General features: G+C 33.7%; 2 protein-coding genes across 2 annotated transcripts; one reads left to right on the top strand and one right to left on the bottom strand.

Moving 5' to 3' along the window:
• Positions 1 to 547: 547 nt before the first annotated feature.
• Positions 548 to 3,317, bottom strand: LOC114729142 (alpha-ketoglutarate-dependent dioxygenase alkB). The gene is made up of 7 exons (XM_028916112.1): positions 3,113 to 3,317; positions 2,865 to 3,016; positions 2,322 to 2,668; positions 1,699 to 1,837; positions 1,498 to 1,564; positions 1,288 to 1,409; positions 548 to 991 (listed from the first exon to the last, which is right to left on the bottom strand). Exons 1-7 carry the CDS (start codon positions 3,208 to 3,210, stop codon positions 852 to 854), a joined length of 1,065 nt encoding a protein of 354 aa, XP_028771945.1. The 5' UTR covers positions 3,211 to 3,317; the 3' UTR covers positions 548 to 851.
• Positions 3,318 to 8,679: 5,362 nt separating this feature from the next.
• Positions 8,680 to 15,479, top strand: LOC114729143 (uncharacterized). The gene is made up of 5 exons (XM_028916113.1): positions 8,680 to 9,030; positions 9,408 to 9,511; positions 9,716 to 9,829; positions 14,707 to 14,790; positions 15,009 to 15,479. Exons 1-5 carry the CDS (start codon positions 8,805 to 8,807, stop codon positions 15,063 to 15,065), a joined length of 585 nt encoding a protein of 194 aa, XP_028771946.1. The 5' UTR covers positions 8,680 to 8,804; the 3' UTR covers positions 15,066 to 15,479.
• The last annotated feature ends 3,696 nt before the right edge of the window (positions 15,480 to 19,175 follow it).

Consider the following 19,175-nt stretch of genomic DNA (forward strand, 5'->3'; position numbering starts at 1 on the left):
ACATCTTATCAAATAAACTTATAAACATACAAATACAAATCGAATCACAATGTCATTATTAAAAAATAACGAAGGCAATATGAATAATTTTGATGAACGTCTATGTCCCTTTGTTTGTCTCATGCTTTATATAAATAATTGTTTTACATAGAAAGAGATCCTTTCTTCCTCCTATATTATGAAGTCGTGATGAAACCAAAATTCAATTTGCAACAGAATAAAATATATCTGAAAAAGAAAATGATTCATATTGATGTTGATTCTTGAAGTTTAAACACATTTCGAGAAAGAATCATCATCTTCGTGCAATGGTTGAGCCTCAGCATGGTCAATCTTAGCTTTTCCTTTGTCCACGAAGATCCCAGGAACGCCTGCAAGTTGCAGAACATCAAACCATAAACAGAACACTGGATCCCATTTGGTACGAAATTTTGAAAATAAAGGATTATTACAATTGAAAAAAAATCATTAAAATAGTATTTAGCATAAATAATTACTTGTTAGACAAATTCATAGAGGTGGGATTGGAAAATATTACTTCCCCTATTCAATCTCACATATATGGGTTTGGCTAATCCCATATAACAATCAATCTTTTATGCTAAACACTTTTTAATTATTCTCTTTTAATCTCAATCTCTAATTTTCAATGCTTCCCGCACAAGACATTTGCTTCTGCAAGGCCTATTCAGTGGTCCGTTGTGCGCTCAGCAACCAAGACAACAATCAGCAATAACCATCTTATATATGAATCATAATCTTATATAGAAAATGATAATATCCTTTCTCCCTTCTATATCATGAACTCGTAATGAAACAAAAATTCAATTTGCAAAAAAACAAACTACGTCTCAGAAAACTTGTCTGATGTTGATATTGATTCTTGAAGTTTGAATATATTTCAAGAAACAAACGTCATCTTCGCGCAATAGTTGAGCCTCAAGATGGTCAATTTCAGCATTTTCTTTGTCTGTGAAGATCCGAGGAACGCCTGCAAAACATCAAATCAATTTCTAACGCATTAAACTAAAAGTGCAATTGTCAGCAACAAACATTTACTACCGCAACAAGAACCACTGTGACCTCATGCTGTAAAGTGAACAAATAAATAAATCTCTCAAGCCTTCCTAAGAGCCTTCGTCTATGTAAGAACAATTAACCTTTGGTTTAAATCATCATGACTTTTTGAACTATAGATTGCCTTTGAATATTAATGTTTAAATTCTATTAGCAAGGGGAAACAACAACGTATCATGCAATAAATCTGAAGTTAATTGTAACATCTACCGTGAAAGCACTCCCTAGCTTCTCCAGCCATGAGTACAACATCACCACTTCGAAGGAACATTGCCAGAGGAGGATCATCCCTGGATTTTCCTCCCAGAAGAAATATAGCTTTGCAGCCCAAACTAAAACAAAGAGGGGGGAAAACATAGTTAGAATCACGGATGAAGTTCAGATTTTCCTTTTCAACGGTTCAAGAAATTGGCATAATACCTTAAACTAACAATAGGCTTACTCCAATCTGCTTCCATGTCATCAAGATGGCCACCGAGCGTGTCACCTCAAATAATATTCAAAGGCAAGGCCATGATTAGCTGCCAACAAATAATAACCCAAAAAAAACATAAAATAAAAAATACACAAACTTTAATTCATGTATTTAATATGATAAATATCTGTTCTAACTGAGCATACCTAATGCAAAGTAGTTTACTATTGCGGCTTCAGGCTGGAATTCAACGCCTACAGGTAATGCAGGTTTTGCCAATTGCTTGGCTAGCTTGGAGAGTGCATCAGGGATCTTGTTATGAGGGAGAGAAACATCATAGTTCCGCTGCACATACCCATGTTTCTTAAGAGATCTTGCCAAAAATTAAAGTTTCTGTCCCAGAACTTATCACATCTACCAAGTACTCATGAGTCATAACACATGCGCCTAGGATGCAATGCTAAGGGTTTTATCACAAAGAATCAGCTCAGTAACCTAGTTACGTGATGGCTAACTACCTTAAAGATTGCATAACCTTGACATGATAATCTCTTTGAGTTTTACTGAATGAATTTTGGCTGGTGAACAGTGGGGCAAGGCCACAGCAATACATGAGCTGGATTTTACTACAAGTTGTTGTATATATCCCATTCAAATTCAACACTTAAAATAAGGTTCCTTTGTCCACGAGAAATAGCAGATTATCTCTGGGCCTAACCTAATAGGAAAACCGCATGTAGAATGCCCTCACACATCAATTTGTACAAGTAGGTTACGGAGATTCCAGGCAGAGAGAAAGACTAACGAATAACAGTTAATAAAAGCTCACCTTGGACCAATCAAATTGTAGGCCAAGAGTGCTCCATCGCAACTTCCGCAATAAAGCAGAAGAAGAAACTGATTTGCAGTGTTTCACAGACTCCGCATTTTCTACCGAAAATTTCCACTCCTCACCAACTCTATTGATTATATCAGGATTGGATTCAGATGAGCTTATTGGAGAATTATCTTCAATCAGAACTTTCCCTTCTTTTGCTGCAAGAAACAAGTCATGGATAGGTCCATATATTGCATTGTGGTTTGTTCTGTTAGGGGGCTGCGGGAAATCAGTTAAGCTTTCCCTTATCAGTATACATTGTTCCTCCACATTCAATGCTCCAGGAAGAAAATAAAATCCTGCAACGCCACAACAAAAAATGAAAATGCTCACTGTAAACTCAACTTTAAAAGCTCAATTCAAAATCATCTCACGCAATTACATCTTGGCAGGCATTATAACAACCATGATACACAGAAACAGGGTATAGGTCAACATGGGGCAAAGAAAAAAAAACAGATGTGAATTATCATATGACCAAAATGATAAGCATACCAGGGCGATTTTCCAAACAAAATACGGGACAACTGAACTTTTCCTCAAGAAGGGAAACACCTGAAGGAAGCTCCCCATCAAGTCTATGGCATTCCAGAACAGTCCTAAAATCGAGGACCTCCGATATGTCCACCGGTTTTGCTTGCTTTTTTCTGCGGTGAATTGAACATGCAATCAGAATTCGATGTTATAAATCAATTCCATCAAATAGAACAAGCGTGCCAACAAGAATGATAGAAGAACAGTACTTTTTGGAAGCATTATCATAATACAGCTTGTACTTCTTCTCTGCTCTTCTAAAAGCAGTTCGCTCCGAGTCGTCCGTAAGTTTCTCCGAACCGTACATCAGGCCAAGTCTCGCCGGTGATAGAAAGGAACTGATGAAGGTGGAAATCGATCCAACGGTTAATCCGAATTAGGTTTTTGAAGGGGCTCACGGGGCATTGTATTTTTGTTTTTACCTGCCCCAGATGGCATTGTTAACGCATTTGGAAAATAAATAAATAAATAAAATACTAAATATTTAAATATTACCATATCTAAATAAAATACTAAATATTTAAATATTACTATATCCAGACCTTAACTTTGATGGGCTAGTTTGATTTTAAATTTAGAGAAAATGACAAATAAAGACTTTTGAATTACTAAAATTATAAGGAGGTCACCTAAATAAGCTAAATTACCCAAAAGGACCCGGTTCAAATTGTAATTATGAAATCAGGTTAAAAAGACAAAAATGCCCTTCTTCTCTTTCTTCCATCACCCCACTCTTTCTCTTTCCCTCTTCTCTTTCTCTTCATCTCCATCCTTCTCTCCCTCTTCATCTCCCTCTCTCTCTTCTTCCTTCTATTCCTCTCCCTCTCAAAAATATTCATCTCCTACCTATGCATTTATCGATATGATTAAGGTTGTGGTCATTCCCATCAATCTCTATTACAAAAAAGATGGTGACCCATCGTTAATGCTAGTTGGTAGAGGTAATCAGATTCAAGTTGATAGCAATAGTGTTCTGGACATGGTATTAAGAATCAATGTTAGAGAGGATGAGATTCAAGCTACCCAAGACACTACATGTATATATACTTCATGGTTGGCATGGCATCATCTTGGTGGGTTGCAGTGTGGTCATTGGGTTATACGGTGGAAGAGAATGAAATGTGAATTAATGATGGAAAATGTTAGTTGGAGGATGTTGTAGTTAGTTTGAGACACACTTGTCACTGAATCTTGCAGAAACTGGTTGCTGTCCAAACACCTCTGGTTTTTTGTTATTTGACTTACTATTGTTGTAATTTTACTTAGTAGTGTTGTAACTACAGATTGGTTAGTTTGATCACAGCAGCATGGCATGACAATATAAAAATATTGGTATTTTGTTTATGACACAGCAATGTTAACATTTAGTATTTATAGCTGTAAATGGTATCAATATAGATTCATTTAATGTTCTGAAATTCATGACAGACCTCCTCACATACTTATAATTTCACTTACCACAGTTGTTATTTGGCTTTCCACTCTTGTCAATTGATTTTCATAACTTGTCATTCGGCTTACTCAACTTGTCATCAATTACTTATCAGAACTTGTTATCTGCTAAAGAAATCTGAAAATTCTGTCATTTGAAAAGAGAAAATTAAATTTTTATGAATTGCTTATCAGAAGTTGTCATTCACCTTACTAAACTTGTCATTCGTCTTACTCAACTTGTCATTTGCCAAAAAAATCTGGAAATAAACGAAGTTATAATTTGATATACTTAACTTGTCATATATTATACTTAAGTTGTGATTTTCTAAAGTAAAAAACAATCATCTTGTGATGATAAAAATGCAGTGATAAAAACACAGAATTTGTTACATTACGTCCATGACATGAAGCAAGTGATGATGGTTTATTTGAGTGTAATGATGTGCGAGTGTTGTTAATGTTAACATTTTTTGTTAATCATTTTTATATTATAATGATGGAGAGCTATTTAATGTTGTCCACTTAATTAGAAACATGGTGACAGAAATACAGCGACAGAAACACAAAAATTCCATCATTTGCCTTACTGAACTTGTCATCTACTAAAGAAATTTGAAAATTCTGTCATTTGAACAGAGAAAATTAAATTTGTATGAAATGCTTATCATAAGTTGTCATTTGCTTTGCTAAAATTGTTATTTGCCTAACTAAACTTGTCATAAATTGTTTATCAGAACTTGTCATCTGCTAAATAAAACTAAAATTGACATTCGCCAAGGAATTGTGCAAATTGTCATTTTAACGCAAAATCTTAAATTCCTATGAGTTGCTTATCAGAAGTTATCATACACCTTGCTAAACATTCTTAACAAATGACAAGTTCAATAAGACGAATAACAAATTTAGTAAAGCGAATAACAACTTCTAATAAGCAATTCATAAAAATTTAATTTTCTCTTTTCAAATGACAGAATTTTCAGATTTCTTTAGCAGATGACCAGTTCTGATAAGTGATTTATGACAAGTTGATTAAGGCGAATGACAAGTTATGAAAATCAATTGACAAGAGTGGAAAGCCAAATAACAACTGTGGTAAGTGAAATTATAAGTCTGTAAGGAGATTTGTCATGAATTCAGAATATTAAATGGATCTACATTGATACCATTGACAACTATAAATACTAAATGTTAACATTGCTCTGCCCATAAACAAAATACTAACATTTTCAGATTGTCATGTCATGTTGCTGCAATCAAACTAACCAATCTGTAGTTACAATACTACTAAGTAAAATTACAACAATAGTAAGTCAAATAACAAAAAACCAGAGGTGTTTTGACAGCAACCAGTTTCTGCAAGATTCAGTGACAAGTGTGTCTCAAACTAACTACAACATCCTCCAACTAACATTTTCTATCATTAACTTCATGTTTCATTCTCTTCCACAGTATAACCTAATGACCACACTGCAACCCACCAAGATGATGCCATGCCAATCATGAAGTATATATACATGTAGTGTCTTGGGTAGCTTGAATCTCATCTTCTCTAACATTGATTCTGTATACCATGTCCAGAACACTATTGCTATCAACTTGAATCTGATCACCTCTGCCAACTAGCATTAACGATGAGTCACCATCTTTTTTGTAATAGAGATTGATGGGAATGGCCACAACCTTAATCATATCGATAAATGCATAGGTGGGAGATGAATATTTTTTAGAGGGAGAGGAATAAAAGGAAGAAGAGAGAGAGGGAGATGAAGAGGTAGAGAAGGACACAGATGAAGAGAAAGAAAAGAGGGAAAGAGAAAGAGATGGGGTGATGGAAGAAAGAGAAGAAGGGCATTTTTGTCTTTTTAGCCTGATTTCATAATTACAATTTGAGATCATGCCCTTTTTGGTAATTTAGCTTATTCAGGTGACCTCTTTGTAATTTTAGTAATTTAAGGGTCTTTATTTGTCATTTTCCCTTAAATTTAAGACTCTAATTCATATTATTTTTTATATGTATTTATTTTTTTCAAAATAATTCTTATAATGATTACAAATGTTAAAAGTTCTATCAAGTGATAATTTTAACTAATACACATGATAAGAGTATTTTAAAAAAGATAATACATATTTATTGCAAATAACAAATTCAATAAATTTTTTTAATTTTCTCAAATTAGTAAAGAAGTTTTTAAATTAAAAACAAAAGTAGTATATCGTACATTTTTTAATCAAATAAAATATATATTCCGGCCGAAAATGGTGCATAGAGCTATTAATAAGACCATTTGTCATTAACGGACAGTACTGTGCGTGAGTTTAACACATACAGTCATACCCAACTGGCGAATGGAAGTGTTTTTTTTTTAATTTTTTATTTTGCATGATATATGAGTAAATGTTTAAAAACTACTAAAAATAAAATGTTAAAAAATAAACATAATTTTATTTATAAGATTTTTTAAAAAAATTTTAATATCAAATCCGAGCCTCGAAAATGTAGGAAAATAAACCTTTTAGCACATATACTTTAGAAGCTTGAAATAGGTTCCTATACTTGGAAATGGGTACCTGTAATTTGTTCTACAGGTAACTCCCTTGTGGAAACATATATTCGGTACCAAACCTCTGTTAATTTTTGCTTATTTGGCTAACGGAGCATGACTTGGCTTCAATGTGGCAATTTGATATTATCTCTGGTTCTAAATATAAAAATTAGTTGACTAATTTGAATAGATTAAGAAAATAAGTTAAGTTAGTTATTTGTAATAAATAGTTGTTGTCTTCGTTAAAATATCCTTGCTAGTTAAGTATATTGGTTAGAACCACCATTATTAGAAGGATTACTTAGGAGAAAAAATATATAAATATGATAAATAAAATATATTAGAGTCTTATATTTAAAATCGAAATAAAAATCAAATAAGATTTTATATTAAGGATTGGAAGTAGTACTTAGTTTGAATTAAGAGAAAAGTAAAGAGGAAAAAATTGTAGGAGTAAAACGTATAAAAAAAATTAGTAAACTTTTTTGTTTGTTGTGAAAATAAAGAAAACATAAAATATTCAACAACTCAACTGTGGAGAAGAGTAGAAAATTGGAGATAATAAATATGCGGGAGAATAGTTCTCATTTATTTTTAATATATCAAATACACGATATTTACTCTCTATTTATATATGCGCAATCTTAAAATTAGAAAGTACATTCCTTTGAGGTTACAGTGAAATATTAAAAAAGACAGATTTCTCAGAATGTAAGCTGGGGGAATGAATTATCAAACCGGTTAAGGTTACATTCCTTTGAGAAATTTGAAGTGACATGAAAGATACATGGACATTTCGAATAAATATTATTAGCTCTAATATTTAATATAAAAGTTAGATAATTAATTTAAAAATATTAAAAAATTAGTTAAGTTAATTTTATGTAATGAACATATGTTATTTTTTCTAAAATACCTTACTAATCATATATATTAGCTAAAGTTATCATTTAATAGAACATTTAACATATACAATTACTATAAAGACTATTCTGAAAATTATAGATAAATATAATAGATAAAGTGAATTGAAATCTTGTATTTAAAACCCAATTACATGTTAAACTAGTTCTTATATTAAAGATTAAATGTGGTATATTCATAATATTATTGTATTCAAATTTTTTTAATTCTCTTTGTCCTTCTATTTTTTGATTATCCAAATTCATTAAAGACACATCAAACGGCAACTGCAATCTTAAAAAATTAATTTTTAAATTATTATTGTTTTATATATGTGTGTATATATATATATATATATTAAAACATAAATAGCAGTAATACTTATATCAAGTTTTTATATTTAATATGTGAGTTTTTTTATTATATATATAATCAAGTTTTTTTTCTTTTTTTAGGTGAATTTACACTTTAATAATAATATTTTAAAAATAAATACTCCTCCGGTCCTTATTATAAGACCCCATTTAACTTTTTATTTGGTCCTAATTATAAGACCCCAATCCATTTTGTCTCTTATATTTATGCATTTTTTCCAAGATAATCTTTCTAATAATGATAGTTTTAGCCAATATACTTAATTAGTAAGGATATTTTAGGAATGACAACACTTATTTATTATAAATAACCAATTTAACTTACTTTCTTAATCTCCTCAAATAAGTCAATTGGGTCTTATAATTAGGACCGGAGAAGTACTTCTCTGATCCTAAATATAACATCCTTGTATTTATATTTACGATCGAAGGAATATACCCTCATGTTTAATTAGCGTTAGAGAATTTCACATAACATGTAGAGCAAGTTTACGTAAGCATTCTCCTTACAAAATTAAAAGGGAAGATTTTCACGCAGGAGAGACAAGGTCAGGCTCAGGCCCAAGAAAGAAGGAGAGGCACATTTATCTGAATAATATCTGATCGGAAGGAGCTCGGGGAAGGCGATAGCCACATCAAGCGGAAAGATGGCGTGCAGGAACATGCTTCGTTGTTCTGCAGTTCTCGTAGAACCGTTCCGACCGCCTTGCTTCAATACTGTCTCAGGCTATGAGCTCAGAACCCTTGTTAAGCCTCGCCGATTTCATTCTGCAACGCGACCTCTTCGCTGCTCTCACAACGAATCGCCGTGGTCTTCCTCCCCTCATGACGATCAAGGTCCTCCTCAGGAAGCTGTTCTCAAGGCCATTTCAGGTTTTTTATCTTACCGTTTCTTTTCGTAATTATTTAGTTCGGACAGCGATTATATGAGAAATTGTCTGGTATACAGAAATTATGAGAAACGGACCAGACGGAGAGGCTGTTTTTCTCTTATATATTTTGGTAATATTAAATGCAAGATTCAGTTATGACCAGAACAATCTCTTATCCTTCTAGGCTCCGTTATTTAGTGTTCAATCCATCCACCTTTAGGTGGTTGTTGCGCCTCTTATGGCTATTAGAATTCCATTTTGTCAATTGCGAATTGTTGGAGTCTGTTAAGTTTTTCTTTTTCTCTTGGGGTATGGGTACTACAAAAATTTTTATGTTTCCTGTCCTGAGAAGCGTAAACAACTTTTGATTGGTTATAGAGGTGTCCAAGACAGAAGGAAGGGTCGGCCAAACTACAAACATGGTTATTGGAGGCACTGTGACTGATGATTCTACTAACGAATGGCTGGCTTTGGACCAGAAGGTATGAATTCATTGCTTAATGCATTTCTGGCTTCCTTTCATGGGATTGTTATGATATATTTGCTTCCTTTAGGTGGTATTTGCTTTAGGATACCTTATATACGTCTTATAACAACGTGATAATTAGTATCATATTGATATTTTAATTGGTAAAGTCCTCTATAGAAAGAAGAGTTACAATACTTTCGTTTTTGTACGCCATTAGGTGAATTCATACCCCACTGTTCGAGGGTTTACTGCCATAGGAACTGGAGGTGAGGACTTTGTACAAGCCATGGTTGTTGCTGTGGAGTCTGTAATCCAACAGCCAATTCCTGAGGTATTTGTCAAGAAATATTTGCAATTTGGAATTATAGAAAAATTCTTGATTGATGCATTGATTTACAATTCTTATAAATTTATAATGCTGATGACATACACACAACCTGAGTGTATATATTCATTTTCTCTGTACTTTCTTTACAATCTTTGCTTTCATACATAATGCATATATTGTTAATTCTAATTGCGGTGGCTATGGAACCTCTTTTGTAATACATTTTCTATATTATAATTATAGTTAGTCATTTGATCATTATTATTATTGGAATTTGGAAGAGAATTGAACAAACAGGACGTTGAGGTGAACTTTAAATCTGATGGTTAAAGGGGTCAAATAAAAATAGTTTTAACCTATATTAAATTCAGTGCGTAAGAAGAGACTATTTTATCATTATATGTGATCATGTGATGCAATTTTTTTTTTTTTTGGGGTGAAAGAAGGGGCAGTGCCCAATTACATGCTACAAGAAACTCTACGTGGGATTCCAGGTTCCTCAATGTCCTCTCTAAGAATACATAAAACAGTGGTAGGTGATGATGCTCAGACTCTCTTACTCTCCTTTTGATCTAAGATTTTTATAGCTAATGTGTCAGCACAATGATTATCCTCTCTGTGCACTTTTAAATTCTGCCTGCCCGCCTCATTGTGGCATCTTCCTTATCTTCCTCAGCAGAAGAAAGCAGCCCTCGATCATATTTTGTTGTTTGTGGTGTCTTTCTGACTCTTTCAGCATCACTCTCAACTTCGATCTTCTTTAGGTCCAGGTCCCAGCACAGTCGCAGCCCTTCTAATATACCCCCTGCTTTAGTATTTGCCTCACAGACAAAAATGTTGCGTGGATAACCAGCTAACCATTTGCCAGAGTTCCCTCTGCTGCACCCTCCACAGCCAGCTCTTCCAGTTTGTAAACTTGGCCCATACGTATTAAGTTTACACACCCCATTTTTGGAATCTTGGGAGTCTCCCACTTCACGTAGATAATCCTTTCTACTCTTTGACAGCCTTCCCCCTCATCCTCCCATCTTTGATGATATTTATTCAAATACTGACTTATTATTACCTCCGCATTTCATGGTTGTCTGAATTCTGGCTTATGTAATTGACTACTCCATCTCCGTAGAAACCAGCATTATCTCTGGCCATGTTATCTTCTCGTTCATTTTACTTCTGCTATGTAAATTCTTGTTTAGCCACCCCTCCCAGTCATCTCCAAAACATTTTATTCTCTTATTTACATGCAGAACCTTCCTCCAGACACTAGTAGCATAAGCACAGTCCCTTAGAGAATGAAGCAAATCTTCTCTAGCTTGGTCACAGCAAGCATAACGATCTTTACCTCCATCCCATTTGCTTGTCACTGACTTTGTTGCCGTTCACCTCTAAAGCATTCTACTCTCTCATTTACAGGCAGAAACTTCCTCCCGACACTAGTAGCGTAAGCACAGTCCCTTAAAGCATGAAGCAAATCCTCTCTTGCTTGGTCACAGTAAGCACAATGGTCATTACCTCTATCCCATTTGCTTGTCACTGCCTTTCTTGCCAGTCATCTCCAAAACATTGTACTCTCTCATAGACATCCAGAGTCTTCCTCCGGACACTAGAAGCATTAGTGCAGTCCCCTAAGGCATGAAGCAAATCCTCTCTAGCTTGGTCACAGCGAGCACAATGATCATTACCTCCATCCCATTTGCTTGTCATTGTCTTTGTTGCCAGCCTCTTATTTGCAACCAGCCACATGAAAATTTGTGATGCACAAATTTTTCATCCAAAGGCTAAAGTACGGATGTTTCTTTTCCTTTTTGTTGAGGTAGGGTAACAAAAGTACATATCTAGTAATGGAAACTTATACTACCTGCTTTCAAGGTTTTTGCTGGGATAGTAGTATGGTAACTGCCAATACCGTCACAGGACTCACGCAGAAAGTAGCAGAAAAATAGAGCAATATCAGCACTGTAGGAAAGCAATAGAAGATACAATAAAAATGCTAGTGCTGATAATTTGAGGGTTCCAAAAACTCCAAAGTCTATCCACGTTTCTTTGCTGGTCTCCAACACCTACTGGCAGCTCTAGTTCTCCCTCCCTTTCTTCTCTTTCTGTTTCCCTGCATAGGCAGACCATTACTTCCCTCCTATCCACTCTGGCCAACTTCTGGATTCAACTCGCCTGTGCCTTCTACTAGAAGAGCTGGTAAAGCATCTCTATGCTGGAGACCAATGTTGTCAAAGTTGAGCCTTGAGTGCTTCGCACCTAATGTGCTGAGGTGACGCACCAAAGAGCTCTAGGGTTTCTCATGAGTGTCTTAGGTGCCTTGGTTATATGAAGGAGTTTGACTGAAAACTCTGGCGTAAAAACTATATAATACCATGTACAAAGTCCTCACAACCCTTTTATATTTAGGATAACATTACAATTTTAAATTATTTTTGAGTTATTACTTTCTTGGAGTTTTGTAAATAAAGATGAAAAAGCAAAGAGGGACTTGAGTAGCAGATACCTTTTTCAGGTTATAATTTTAAAATATTTTTCAAGTTGTACTTTCTTATGTCTTCACTTTTGATTTAGCTAACTACTATGATAGGCTTTTAAAGTTCTTTAATACCTTCCAACAAGTTTGTGAACTTGAGTAGTATATTTTATCCTAAACTCACATTTAAGAGAATTACAATGAGGTCTCAAACCCTGATGACAAGAGAGCAGTTGTCATTTACTATCTTAAAACTTGTTATTGCAAGTTGCTCTATTGTTACTGGGACTTTTTAGTCAGTTATGTTCTTTACTTGGGACTTCGACTTCATAGCAATTCTCCCACATTTATTTAGTCTTTCCTCTTATGTCATAATTTTTCATAATTAATGTGGAGGTTTATTTCAAATTACAGTTATCTATTTTTTTCCCCTATATATCATATTTTATGATTATAGCCCCTTGATTCATTCAAGCGAGCGCCTTTCTACTGCCACTTGCCTATGGTTTTGTACAAATACGCTCCTTGAGGGTGTCTTTCATCTTTGGCAAAACCACTTCTGCTAAACCATATGGGTTGGTGTCTTAACAATCTTCCACTTTTGGATTTATTGACGCAAAAGTTGTTGGAAAACTATGAAAAATTTGGAGCATGTTGGTAGCTTTGGTCATTCAAACATTTGTTTAAGGACCATTTACCAACCTGTTTTTAAATTTTTGAGGACATGGTGTTTAAGTGAATGTCTCTTTATTGCTTCAATCTGACTTCCAAATAACTTCGCCTACTCTTGAACTCGATGTGATGTTCATTTGTGGATAACATACTATTGTTTGCTGAGCTTGGCAATAGCACTTCAAGTTGAATGGTGGTTCCAATTGCTAAAATGAAAGAAAATGAATACCTAGTTAATTATTTAGGTTTGGTTGGCTTGCCTTAACCATATTTCCAATATATTTCTCTACGCAGGTGAAACTTTTGATAGTTTGGCTTCTGTGCTACTCATAAGTTCTGGTTTACATGAATGCATGTGATTGACTGTTTAAACTCATTAAACTACTAAATTTATGAAGCTACTGTGGTAATTTGTGTTTGTACGTCTTCACAGTTGAGGCAGGAGCATGAGATTTAATTGTGAATGGATATCATATTTAACTCGCATTGGCAAGGAAAAGTGATTAATCATGACCTTGTATTTGATGATCAAGGACACTTCATGCTGCAAAAAGAACCTTAAGCATGCTCTCGTGCTGCTAATTAAGGTCCCTAAATCCTTGTTCTGAAGGGTGCGAGGGAATGAAAAGTATACACTTTGTTTGAGAGTTTTCTGTTTTCCTTGTGGGGCTAAAATTGAATGTGATCGACGTCAATATTGTAAGACATGGTTACCCTCGCACCTCCTTGATCAGCTTTATTAACTACCTGCAAGTCAGCAAAAGGTTAGAAGCATTGCTTGCTGTTTTGTGAATGGGTCGAAAATGTTTTTGATTCATTGAGCTTTGGAAGGTAACCTGATTTCATAGGACAACAGAGGGGTATACAAGTTGAATGAGAAACCTCCCCAAGAACTAGCTATTGAGATAGGATCACCAATTCAACTAGTATCCTATAGACCATTCTGTCTTACCGTAATTAGTCTTCATCAACTGGTATTCTTTGAAGCATCTCGATGGTTGCGCTTTGACGCTTCACTTGGCTTCCTCAATGGTGTGAACTCTCCACTTATCAGAACTCTCCAGATTGCACTTCCCAAAAATTGCTGATAACTAACCAACCTTGATAAAATTGATGGTTACCCCAGTAACATGGATAAACCTCCCCTAAAAACTAGCTATTAAAATGGAAAAACCAATCTACTTAAGTATTTCGCGGAGCATCTCGTTTAACTCAATGAGAGGCACAATAAGACATTCCATGCTAATCTTGGTCTCCGTCAGTAATCAAACATTCAGGTGGGCGGTGAGCCACTAATTTTATTTCACTCAATTCACCCAGGACGGCTAGGACAGGTTGGCTGAGGCAATGAGGCCTCTTACCTGCTTCTGAGAAAACAGTCACTAGTAGGTGGAGAATAATTATTTTCTGCCAGGTGGGAGGAGGATGCTTCCAATGAATTAAGCTGCTAAGTACAAGGGTGCTTTGAGAACTGAGAACTAGCATTGAGAAATTGCAAAAAGGAAAACTGATGGCTGGTTTCTTACATAGTGATGATCATATGAAGTATCATGGGCACCGCAGCATGTTTTTATTACCATTTTTGTTATATGAAGAGTGTCAGATATTGCATTATTTACGTATCTTGAATATGATTTTGTATGCCATGCTAATTCACACCCGTGCACTTACCTAGTAGATGGGTTTCGTTTCCCCAGATGGTGTCTGATGTCCATGAAACATAACACGTTTGTTTCAGGAACGGGTGAAGCAGAAGGTATCATCAAGGGGCAAATATGTGTCTGTAAATATCGGGCCAATCCAAGTTGTTTCGAGCGAACAGGTTTTTACGTCTTTTAATCTTTGTAATTTAACCTTAGTACATATGCGATTCTTAATGAAGGAAAAACCCTTTTGTTACTCACCCGAAAAAGGAAGTAGTGCATAGATATTTTCTCTTACAATTCACTGAAGATTCTATATATAAATATTTCATTGATTAGATCTTGTGTTGTGGATTGAGTCTTCCCTGAATATTTGTAATGTTACTGCATTTTTCAGGTGCAAGCGGTCTATAATGCCATGAGGAGAGATGAACGGATGAAGTACTTCTTATAATCCGTTAGGTCTTTTTTTTGTATAGAATGCCAGGCTCCCCGGCGATGTATTTATGATACTGGGACTGGGAACGTTCACTGTGTGCAGGCAGCATGACAGATTTGGCCATTTATTTATTCTTTCTTCATATATAAACAGATTTTCATATATCATATATGTGAAGGAATGGCTGGATCTGCTGTGGCTGTTGTCCATCAGCACGACAGAAAATCCCGATTCATGATTTGCCTGCTTTCCAGTAGTTAGCTTGATTATATCTGTCTAACCCATGTTTCTGTGTTGTTCTAGCAACCAGAGATCACTTGTATTTGCTAGATATGTTTAACTTACTACCCTTTGTGACTGAAAGGAAATATAGTAGACAATTTTGTTGTTACTAGTAACAGACATGATTATCTTCATGAAATTCTCCTATATTTGAATTACTCTTCAGTCCTATTTATAGGCCATCCTTTAGAAGCATTTCATGGTTTTATTTTTAAGTCACTTCACAAGATCCATGAAACAATGAAATTTTTTTTTTCCAATAACACCCTTGTTACTTATTTATGGTGGCGAAAGGGATTGAAAGACATGCGTAAGATTGGATTATAGTTAGTTAACAAGGGATATTATTGGATAGATAGGGAAAATTAATTTACAGGTGCCTATACTTTTCTTCAATTTGTAAATCGGTACTTATTTTGTTTTTTTCCCCCCTCAATTTATTAAATCTTTTAATTTCATTTTACTTTTCTAATATTACCTCTATTTAAAGTCATTAATAACGCAGAGAATGTAATACAAACCAAAAAATTAAAAAAATTGTTATTCTATATTTTCATACGAAGCTACTAACTTAACTACCCTTCCTTGTTTCTGGTGAGATGGTTGACGGTTAGATTCGAGAGGTGGTTTGAAGTGTTTTAGAATGAGTAGAAGGAGGATGTTATCTTTCATGCGGTTTGATGGTTAGATTCGAGAGGTGGCTTGAAGTGTTTGAAATTGTGGGGCATTGAATAGAGTAAAACTGGGGGAAAAGAATTATACAGATCTTAGATTCTGTTTTCTCCTTAATATGTGTGGTTTTTCTCATGATATATTTTTTTTGTTTCCCGGCCATGACTTTCTTATGATAATGAGTAAATAGCGATAGGAAAAGTACTCCATCCGTCCACAAGATATTTTTCTGGTCCTATTTATAAGACAGAGAAAGAAGACATTTTTTGGTCCTATTTATAAGATATTGAGAGAAACTTTTTTGTATAAATGTATAATTTTAGCCTTCATTTATTATTGTATTGACTTTGTTTATATGAAGTATAATATATATTAAATAGGAATAAAATTAAAAACTTGTTGAATTTTAAATGAAAATTAATAAAAGTTAAGGTTTTTCTTAGTTTGTGTAAAACATATTGGAAGTGACTTATAAATATGACTAGAGAAATAAGTCATTTCTAAAAGAATAATTTAGTCCAAAATATAAGTCACTTAAAAAATAATTCTTATTTGTCAATTTTTTTCCTGCAATGAATACTTAAATATACTCCTTTGATCATATTTATAGAGCAAAGAGAAAAAACACTTTTGGTCCTATCTATAGAAAAGTGAAAGAAATTCTCTATATGAATGTACAATTTTATCATTTATTTATTATTGTGTTAAATTTGTTTACATAAAATATAATGTATATTAAATAGGGATAAAATTAGAAAGTCATGGAATTTTAAATGAGAGGTAATAAAATTTAAAATTTTTTTATTTATATAAAACATATTGAAAATAACTTATAAATAAGAGTAGTGAAATAATTGCAATGTATTTCTCTCTCTCTCTCTTTTTTTCCCACAATCTCATTTAAATAGCAATAGTAGCTGGGTTTTGGATTTTCCAAAACTTTGGTTTGAATGGAACAATAAACTTTGGAACAAGGCTGCGTCCGTATTTCAAGTTTCAAGGGTGCCGGCACGCCGCGTTGTGCTTAGTGCCCTTCCCCTTCACCGTTGAAAATCAGATTCAGAGCCTTCGAAAAGGACATTACTCTGTGAAGTTTTCAAACCAATTAAGTTATTATTATTATTATTATTATTGTTCCAAATTGATTGCTTATGGTGAGTATCGTACATGAGTTTGCCAAACGTGACAGTAATGTGTAGGAAACTTGGCCTATTTCTTTGTCTATTTCGTCTACAAAGATAGTGATGAGATTTTTTTTTTTTTTTGTGTCAAAACTTTCCATGCTCAGCGATGTGTCCCTATCTGAAAAAATCTGTCATTTTCTTTTCACGTTTATTTAGTTCCAGAAATGTTGTGAATCATTTTTCTATGCTTTTAATTCTGAACCGATTGCGCGTCTTCCACCTTTATTATTATTTTCTTGTTTTATTATTTACCACTGTTAATCATTAAATCTTTAAATAAATAGTTAATAGGAAGATCTAATCAATAACTTCACTGATTGTCGCAGTCCTTTATCTTTTTAAAAGATTCCATATTGTTTAATCAATCTTCCTCGTCCGTCCATTTAATGGCCTTATTTAAATATATCCAGATTATCTCAAACAATTTTTTTTATCTTTTCTCTTCTCTCGTTATAAATGTTATCTTTTCTTATATGATCACGTACTCATCTCAAATATTCTCATCTCAGCTATCCCACTTTATTCCAATATTGTTCCTCTAAAAACGCTCAGCATTTACTACCATATAATATTTCTAATCTGGGATTTGTAACAATACAATAAAACTTCCTTTTTCACCTTATTAGATGCTTTCCTATTACAAATAACTTCAGTAGCTTTTCACCATTTAAACCACCAACTTGTATTATATATATGATTAACATCTCCATCAATTAAGCCATTTTTTTTGTAATTAATCCCAAATATCTAAACTTTGTCACTTGCAGGATGGTTTGATCTCCCAATTTAACTTTCCTATCATTTTTCACCTGTCTCTCATCAACACATATATTCTATCTTGTTTTTACTCAGCTGAAAACCCTTTGGCCCCAGGGTCCTCCATAAATTAAGTTTAGAGCAAATCTCATCTTTTGACTTGGGCCAAAAATAAAAAAAACTATATCATCAGCAAACAGTATGCATTTAAAGATTTTTTTTTTTATAAGCTTAGGTAGAATATCTAGGATTAGGGTTAAATAAACAAGGGCTCAAACGTGATTCCTGATACAAGCCAATCCTTATAAGAAAATTTTTTGTCTCACCTCAGAGCATTCTAACATTAGTTGTTACCCCTCACATACGTTTGCATGACTTCAATATATGCAACACTCTCGGAAATTAAATTAAAACATTAATTGTTCTTAATATGATTTGTGAAATTTGGATTCTATGATGTCATTAAAACTTGAAAGAACTGAAACAACTTGGTTGCGAAGACCATCTACTACGCTATCGCATGATTGTACGTTTTGAAAGAAAATACAATGAGACAAAACAATTCCACCTCCCAACATTCATTTAATTAGGAGTTCAATTCTAGTAATGTTTGAATAAAACCATTGTTTCGGTTGGAGTTTTGGCAATGTTTGGAAAAGGTCACCCACTAAATTATGAATGAAAACAAATAATTACTTCACAGACATTAATTAAGAAAAGCATTTTTTTCCTTTTTAATAAGTGAGAAATTAAAGTTTTTTCCACAAATAGACCTAATTTAATGTCTAACTTTTTACTTTATATTCAATGATTTTTAGTTACTATTCCCAGTTTAGTTTTTCAAAATTCTGTTCTTATCCAAAGATTAGAGGGAAGAAAATACAATGAGACAAAACAATTCCACCTCCCAACATTCATTTAATTAGGAGTTCAATTCTAGTAATGTTTGAATAAAACCATTGTTTCGGTTGGAGTTTTGGCAATGTTTGAAAAAGGTCACCCACTAAATTATGAATGAAAACAAATAATTACTTCACAGACATTAATTAAGAAAAGCATTTTTTTCCTTTTTAATAAGTGAGAAATTAAAATTTTTTCCACAAATAGACCTAATTTAATGTCTAACTTTTTACTTTATATTCAATGATTTTTAGTTACTATTCCCAGTTTAGTTTTTCAAAATTCTGTTCTTATCCAAAGATTAGAGGGAAGAAAAAATCACTTACATGTT

Source organism: Neltuma alba, unplaced genomic scaffold (genome assembly GCF_004799145.2).
Source record: "Neltuma alba isolate B1F8T4 unplaced genomic scaffold, ASM479914v2 tig00012607_pilon, whole genome shotgun sequence".
NCBI classification, from domain to species: Eukaryota; Viridiplantae; Streptophyta; class Magnoliopsida; order Fabales; family Fabaceae; genus Neltuma; species Neltuma alba.